This window comes from Coffea eugenioides, chromosome 11 (assembly GCF_003713205.1).
Source record: "Coffea eugenioides isolate CCC68of chromosome 11, Ceug_1.0, whole genome shotgun sequence".
NCBI lineage: Eukaryota > Viridiplantae > Streptophyta > Magnoliopsida > Gentianales > Rubiaceae > Coffea > Coffea eugenioides.
Window position 1 is genome coordinate 42,969,684 of NC_040045.1, and position 8,212 is coordinate 42,977,895.

The 8,212-nt window shown below is 38.1% G+C and overlaps 1 protein-coding gene across 3 annotated transcripts; it reads right to left on the reverse strand.

The window, feature by feature from the left end:
• Positions 1 to 244: 244 nt before the first annotated feature.
• On the reverse strand, positions 245 to 7,659 carry LOC113751455. 3 transcript variants are annotated; one of them, XM_027295474.1, is made up of 5 exons: positions 7,081 to 7,659; positions 6,700 to 6,755; positions 4,308 to 4,543; positions 3,100 to 3,910; positions 245 to 2,676 (listed from the first exon to the last, which is right to left on the reverse strand). In XM_027295474.1, the coding sequence occupies exons 3-5, from the start codon at positions 4,539 to 4,541 to the stop codon at positions 485 to 487; spliced, it is 3,237 nt and encodes a 1,078-aa protein (XP_027151275.1). In that variant the 5' UTR covers positions 4,542 to 4,543; positions 6,700 to 6,755; positions 7,081 to 7,659; the 3' UTR covers positions 245 to 484. The 3 variants fall into 3 exon arrangements, with proteins under 3 accessions (XP_027151275.1, XP_027151276.1, XP_027151274.1); XM_027295475.1 differs by lacking the exon at positions 6,700 to 6,755 and having other exon boundaries at positions 245 to 2,652; XM_027295473.1 differs by lacking the exon at positions 6,700 to 6,755.
• Positions 7,660 to 8,212: the final 553 nt, after the last annotated feature.

The following is an 8,212-nucleotide window of genomic DNA, read 5'->3' on the forward strand; positions in this document are numbered from 1 at the left end:
GCTAGATGTCTAGATAATTAGCTATTCACCCGTTGGACGATTATTGAGATTAGTTTCCACCTTTCTTGAGAACAGCCGGATAAACTAATTTCCTTTCTTTCATGCAAAATGAGAAATTTTTACCATATTCTAGAGTCAACAGAGAAAAGTACCCTTGCTCTACTAGCCTCACAAAAGGTACCCTATCATGCTCATTACCAGTAAAGGTTCCAAGATTCAAATGCGGGATTTAACAAAAATATTGATCTGATTTGAAGGAATGACTTATATAGCCAAGAAATCAGGTGCCATTATTTTTTAACATTACAAAGTTGGTAGCTCAAAGACACAATAACCAGGGGGGTCCAAATTATGGGCTACAAGACATGTACAAAGACAAATCCCCAGCTAGAACAACCTCAACCCAGGAGAGTCATCAAACAGATGCCTTCGTATGGCTTCTCTGTATAATTTCTTTAATTCGTAATAGAGCCTCTTGCCATTATTACGTTAACGTCGCAGGAGTAGGATTACCAGCAGGGCATCTTTGACGGCGGGGGCGTCTGGTTGTCTTGCCCCACCCTGTTAGACTTCGGTCCTCCAAACCAGCTTCAATATTGTTAAGCTGCTGCATCAGAGGAGTGCAAGTTGCAGTCGCAACAACAGTGGATACAGCTTCAACAACCACTGCTCGTCGTCTTCCCCTGCCACCTCCATTCCTTGTACCGTTCCTCCTTGTCAACCCCGAACTCCAAGGATGGCCTGTAGCTCTCATTAGCCCTCCAAATGTCTGAAGGTCTTCAGTTACCTCATGCCTCGACAAAGAAGCCAGGCCAGGAAGGATATCCCTTTGAAAGTCCCTCCGCTGCCTGCCTCTCCTTGTCTGTCCCTTCCTAGATCGATTTGGTACTGAATTTGGTCCAGATTCTTCAATTTTTTGAACTTCTGGAACAAAAGGTTTAGGCATGTAATCTTCTTCTTTAGTTTCCTGCAGCTGCAAAGTCATGACCTCAAAATCATCCATCTCATCAGAAGAGTAATTGCCAATTACTAAACTGTCAGTGCCTCTTATTTCTTTGCTCACAGGGCCATTGTGTTTATCTGCACAAGAAGACACTGCATCAGCGAACCATAACAGGCATTCTGCCAAAGGATCTTCAGTCGGTTGGCACGTGTTCTCTTCAATAGGAAGCAGATGATTAGAAGAAGAAAGAGAAACTATAGCTTCTGCAGCTATCCTGATAACTTCATCATTTGCTTCCTCCACTTCTGGTTCTGGTGGTTGAAGAGATGCCTCGCACAGCTTATCGTCTTCCCCAGCCAGAACATCATCCTCAGTCTCCAGAACTGGAGCTTCCAGATCTATCTCCACAGCAATCTTCACACTCTCACTGTTGCTCACGCCAGAGGGTGCCAATAGCTCTTCATCCTCAGTGACACAGGAGTTCAAATCAATGACATTCCTAACACGAGCAACCTTTGTGTCCATTACCTTCTCAACAGCCAAATCTTCTGAAGCAAGCTGCTCATCAAAAGCCAAATTAATATCAATCAGTCTATTTTTCGCTTCCATTTCCACTTTTTCTCCTGAAAGAGTGCGAGGAAGGCTAACTGAAGTTGAGAGAGATGAGGATGACTCATTTTTGAAATTTGAAGGTTTTTCAAAAATGGGAACCCCAAGAATCTTTTTTATACCCTGGGTCTCCCTACTCTCTTTCTTTATACCGACCTCACAGTCACTTGAATTTGCTCTCTCTTTCTGAGTCAACATTTCATTGAGATCTTTTAATGGTTCACCCTCACAAAATAATATACTTGGAGAAGACTGAAAGAAGCTGAAGCTCTCTGAGTTTGAATCTCTCCTGACATTGGCAGTCTCACTCTTGCCACATGGCTTAGCTCGAAGCCAAGGCAATGCTGCTAGATGGTCTCCAGGCTTACTTTTATCATTTATAATCACAACATCTTCACTGGAAGAACACTTTGTTTGGACCGCATTCAAGTCCATGTCTTTTGCAGGCTTTGTACAGCCGTTTGATAACTCCCCAGGTCCATGATCTAAGCAGCATATAGATGCCATGTTATCACTTTTATTGCAGTCCAGATGGCTAATGTTAACTGAAGGGTAACGAGCCAGCACCTCCTTAGACCCTGAGGAAGACCCGTGATAAAACCCATTTATGGTCGGTACATCACTTCTCATGCCTGGAGTCAAACAAGAACGCTCATTATTGTGCCACTTGTCCACCAAACCACCATGACTTTGAGCAGATGACTGTGAACTCTTACTCAAAATTGACGATGCCTGTATTGATGGGTATGGATGAAAAGAATTTAGCTTCTGAGGGAAGCTACTTGTTGGCTTTCCCCATGATAATGCAGAGTGCGACCAGGAACTGGCAAAATCTGAGGAATTACCAAAGGTGTATGGTTTGGGCACCTGGGAAGTCATAACTGATTCAAGATGGTTATAATCCGAGTTATTGTGAACCCTGTCAAGGTTTTCCAAACCACAGGTAGCTCTCTCTTTCCACCTTTCTTCCCTTTCACAGTCAATTGGAAGAATTCCCACAGGTTGGCAAGTGTTGTTAACCCTCAATTGTGCTGGTTGGGAAGGCATGGGCAACTTATCTTTCTGGAACCCTTGAGGTATCGAGTTATTCTTTCTCTGACCTGCAACAGAATAGCAACCATCACCTGAAAATATGACAACCAACAACTCATAAACTACATTTGAACAAAAAATATGGTTTGACCATATCATTTATTATACAAAAGAGGTGATAAAAATTATTAAGTCCAAAAATAATAAGGAAGATTGGCCTCACAAGTAACCAACAAGACACTAAAAATAAGCATTAATATTGAAGATAAGGACAGAAAATCAACAAGATGCTAAAGTTTTTATTGACATAATTGTAACTGTTGATTTTCCTGCCAATAATCTCAGAAATCTTATGCTTATCTAGTGCTTAATATATAAGATGAAGCACTGCATGAGCTTGAGAAGAATTGCATCATCACACAATCTTGGAATTTGCAAGAATATCAAAGAAGAAAGAGGTTGAGAGAAAGAAGACCTTTAAGTCTAAATTTAACAAATATTTATGAAAACACTACCTGATTCATACACTCCAGAAAGCCAGTCTCTCTCATTGCCTCTACTTCCAACAGAAGTCATAGTTACATTATGATTTCCAGAATACGCATTATTCATTATTTCTTTTTGCAGGCCATGAATTCCTGAACTTGGTTTAGCAGACAGATTTAGGCCTCTGCTCTCTCCATGATTAGCAGATTTACCAAGAAATTCAACAGAAGAGGCAACAGCTATGTCTTCGAGCTGAACAGGCTCATTCAGATCAGCCAATCTGACGGTGCCTCTAGTACATGAGTCCGATGCTGAAGCATTGCTTTGATAACCCAATTTCTCACCAACACCACCATTAGGAAAAAATTTGTCATGATTCTCAGGGGCTTTTCTGTGATTCCCATTAGGTAGAGAACCTGACACCTCAATTATCTTACCGTCATTTAACTGTTCCCCATCTTCAGTATCAATATATTCATCAGCAGGGAGTTGAAGATCAAACAACTTTTTCCTCACCTTGGAGGGCCTAGCCTCTAGCACTTCGCAGTCCTTTGACGCACAACCATTAACTCGACCAGCTGGCACGGTGTTCCCTTTTGTACAACTCAAAGGTGAATTAACGATTTCAGCACCTGACACAGAAGGTCTTGGATAGCCAGAATTTGCCAAAGGAAAACTAGCTATATGCCATTTCCCAGCATCTTCAGATGGCCTTTGGGAACCTAGGAGGCTTGATGAAGATGACGGTTCCATAGACATCTGACGCTTATTTAGTTCCTTCCTTCTGAATTCATCCATCATGTCCCTTTGAATTCTGTAAAGCCGGTGGAGCTCATAAACCTAGGGAAAAGAAAAACAGAAAGAGAAAGCAATAATCAGGCATCTGCGAAATCCATCACTTAAGCACAATAACAACAAGTCATCTTATTTTCCAAATTAAAGGGAGAGAGTTATTTGAGAAAGAAATATGCAAGATAGTGTACAAACTGAGTGAAATAAGGACCAGCTAGGAACCTAATCTACTTCTTGTTTTCTATACATAGTAAAGTTAAAATAGTTGGACCCAAAAACTTTTATGTTGATAAAAAATGAGAATCGTTTTTCCAGTGTCTGACATCATTCCAAAATACATCAACAAAGAATTGTGGATATTCAATTTGAAGGTCATAAGTGACTAAACAGCCAAATGAAATAGAAGAGGTACACATACTCCAACATGTAAACCAAAGCAGTTTACCTGCTTCTTGAATACGGCCTCATGCTCAAGCATTTTCTGTTTTAATTGATCCTTATCATACCCTAGATATGCATCTGTTATAGTCCTTGGAATGTATCCATTATAGTATTGTGCACTTGTTAAGGTCTTGTCTCCATAAAACAGAGGCCAGCTACTACTGTTAGAATCGTCATTAAGGTCCCTCATGGAATAATAACCTGGCAAGTAGCTTTTGCAATGTACTTGCGTTCCCATTCCTGCAAACAATAAAGCATGAAATCACATTTTTCATCCTAAAGCCAAAAGTCTTATTCTGCATCAATTTTAGTGATAACTATACGATTAGTGGAGTAGTATGGTAAACGTACAGCAACTGATGCAGTACTTTACAATATGCATTTTACAGCCCTGGAAATCCAGATGTAACAATAAGAAGGCAAAGTCACATATTACTTGTTTATGAACCAGAAACCTTTGCTCAAAAGCTTCTTTGTCCTATGAGAGTGGTAATCTATCCCCACATTAAATTCCATAGACAGATAAAAAAACACATGAAACGCAAAAGCAGGAACATCCCATCCACAGAACAGGGCAATACTGGTGCAGAAGCTCCAGCTGCTAGATTAGGAAATTCTAATGCACCCCGCAAAAAGACCATGCAAACAGTAAAATATGTTAAAGTAGCATCTGATTACATGTTATGGGAGTGTAGACCATAAGAATACTAAACTCATGTCATATCAGAATACTAAACTCATGTCAACGAGGCTGCATTTTTATGTGACAAAATGAGGATAGACAGAGATACTCCCGCAAGTTAGCAGCATAGTTGTTTGATGCATCTATCAAACCAATCAGCAAAGCAGTTGAACTTGATACCCTTTCTTACCCACAAACAAAAAGGTAAATGGAAAAAAATGCAAAGATCGATTTTGTTTATCAGTAACATAATTAGGTTTTCAGAAAATTTGGAGCCCAAGACACTATTTCTCAAAATAAGGTGTTGGTTTAAAATACCTTCAATGGGGTGACGTGGATAAAATGAGATCACTTGATCTTGACATTACCAGAAATTAGAAAGTTTAGCAGTAACAAATAAGGAACTAAACATATGTAAGCAAAAGTCAGGAGTTCATTGAAATTCAACGGTGAGATTTCTGTTGATGGACATGTATGTATATGCAAACTTGGAGTAAGAAAAGACAAAATTGAAGGCCACTCTTGAATGGTTCCTACAAGAAAGCTAAGACCAGCATTTACCACTTTCCACCCAATATAGAATGTTACCAGTCCCTTGATAACAACAAAACAATACAAGAAGACACCCAGATTTCCTGCTGGTTCTTTCTGATCTTTTTGCAACAATAAATACACAACCGCTTGCTTTACATAAAAATACTGCAATAATGTACTCTCCAAGAAACCCAAATCAATTATGCGAAGAAGTGCCATGAATCATATACATTCACCGCATTGAAGACACAAATTCAGAGTCATACAAACAATTCAAGTAATCAACAAGACAAAACTAAAATAGTTTGGCACTGTAAAGGAAAACACACGCACATGGCTTTGTAAAGTAACAAGCAAAATAAAAATTTTTTCAAATGAAACTCTGAAAGCAGCACAGAAAAATAAGGAGGAGAAATATCATCTAGGTCAGGTAGAGGCAACTTGTTCTGCATAAATAATTCAAATAGGTACTCTTTCACCAAATTAAAATGTTATCAGCATAGCATTACCATGCTCGATAGTGAAAATGAAGTCTCACAGTACCACCAAAGGAAATATTGGTCATCATGTCAAATTTGTGATCACTGACTTCTAGAATGTCATATTGACCCATGAAGCTGATTGATTTCTATGCTGAACATAAAGTTGGTCACAACCTTACCCGTTTCAGTCACACTGCATATTTTTCTGCTAAAACTCCATGCCATTCTTAAAGATATCAAGAAAACTCCTTTTCATTGTCCCCTTGGCAAAATTATGTTGATTTTCAAAAGAAAAAACTATCCCATAAAAATTGTTAATAAGAAGTTTGATGCTGCAGTGTAGGTAAAACTGAAAGAACGGCAGAGAGAAATCACGTATACACTAGATTCAAAAATTGAATTCCAAAAAGTTTTGAAAGGCACAAGAAGAAAAATTGCTCTTCCAAGTTCAGCTGTTGGACACTAAAACAACATGCATTTGACAAGAAAAACATCGGGTTGTGATTGAACAACTTACTGATTTTAACAAATGCAATTGACTAATTATTTAAATTTAGATGCAATATCCAAATACAGATTCAGTTGACCGGCAGCAGAGTATAAATAAATATCTACAAGCCAAAACAAGAATTTAATTTTGCATTTAAAGAGTAAATGAGAGAACAAAAAGAGCAAACACAGAAAGTTACAATCTTTACCTTTTTTCAAGAGTTAACAAGGGAAAACTCAAAACAACCAGAAGCCATAATAGATCCTGTACAAAAAGGATCACATACTAAATCCAGGCAATAATCAAATCATCCCATTAAGACAAAAGAAAAAACTTTAAGTAATTGGCCTAATATGCATACAATAGCCAATGCAGAAATTCAATATAAATCACCCAAAAAACCAAACAAACAACTCAAATTCTATTACAAAGATAAGTCAATTATAAGTTACTAAATTCACGAAAACAAGAACTTTTTATTTTCCATTTCTGTTTCCTAGTTTTGAGAAGGGTCTTGGTCAAATACTAATAAATCCCAATTCCCAAATAGTAGAGGTTAAATAAAAAAAGAAAAAGATGTAGAGTTTACCTCAGACCCACATCCTGGAACCACCTTTCAAGCAGCCCTCTAGGATTGAATCATTGAATTAGTACAACTATTACTGCTTTCTTCTCTCAAGTACCAACCTCAAAATCTCAGAATCATGGGAAATTCAGGCTGGCACTAGCAAGACCCAAAAAGGGAAAAAACAATAGAAACAACAAAACCCAATAACAAAACTAACAATAATTAAGTCAAAATAAATAAACTAAAAAGTGGGGGTTATTAAGTGACTCCATTGAAGAAGCAGCTCAGATCCTCATCAAACTCAACAAAAGATTGCAGATTTCGATCTGCTGGGCCACTCTCCCCCAGACCTTCCTCAAAGAAAGAAAGAAAGAAAGAAAGCAAAGAAAGAAAAGAAAGAAACTTTTTTTCCTCTCCTCCCAGTCCTACTAGTCCTAATAGAGATAGAAAGAGAAAGAAAGAATGAATGAAAAAGAAAAGATTTTAGCAGCAAGTGCAATATAATTTATTGGTGTTATTTTTTTACGAGAAAGAAAGAGAGAGAAAGAGAGAGATCCCAGATAAGAAATCTTCACACAAACAAACGACCTTCTAAGAACAGTGACATGAAATTTGTCAACATCCGGTCTCTTTTTATTCTCTGCTTTTTCTTCACTTCTTCACTCCTCACACACACACTACTCTCTCTCTCTCTCTCCCCCCTCCGTCTTTCTCTCTCTTACTGTGATGATTTCTTTGCTGGATATTAAATTCATTTTCTTTTCTGGGTTTTTGAGGAAAATGGAAAAACTCGCAAAGAGATGGGGGCATTTCTAGATTCTCTCCACCTTCCTTGCTTTTTGTACTCAGGATATTAATGATAATTTATTATCTTAACATAAAACTGTCCCCTCCAACTAATATACTAGTATTATAGTATAATTATATGTATCTAAATGGAAATTCATTCACTCCACTGGCAGCAAGTGGCAACACGCCTGCATCCCTCCCTCTGTTAGCAACCAACTTGGCAATCTTCCCAGCATTTAGCTGTTTATCCACAAGAATTTTTTTCACTTAAGCAGAATCTTTTTTTTTTTTCACTTGCGAATTTTTTATAACCTGAAAAGCAATAATAATTGTTTTCAATGCCTTCTAACTTTTGCTAAATATA

Coding starts and splice junctions, on each gene's coding strand:
- LOC113751455 (XM_027295473.1), bottom strand. CDS start 4,541: ATGGGAACGCAAGTACATTGCAAAAGCTACTTGCCAGGTTATTATTCC. Junction 3,911..4,307: donor AGGCCGTATTCAAGAAGCAG/GTAAACTGCTTT, acceptor TCTTTTCCCTAG/GTTTATGAGCTCCACCGGCT. Junction 2,677..3,099: donor TTCTGGAGTGTATGAATCAG/GTAGTGTTTTCA, acceptor TCATATTTTCAG/GTGATGGTTGCTATTCTGTT.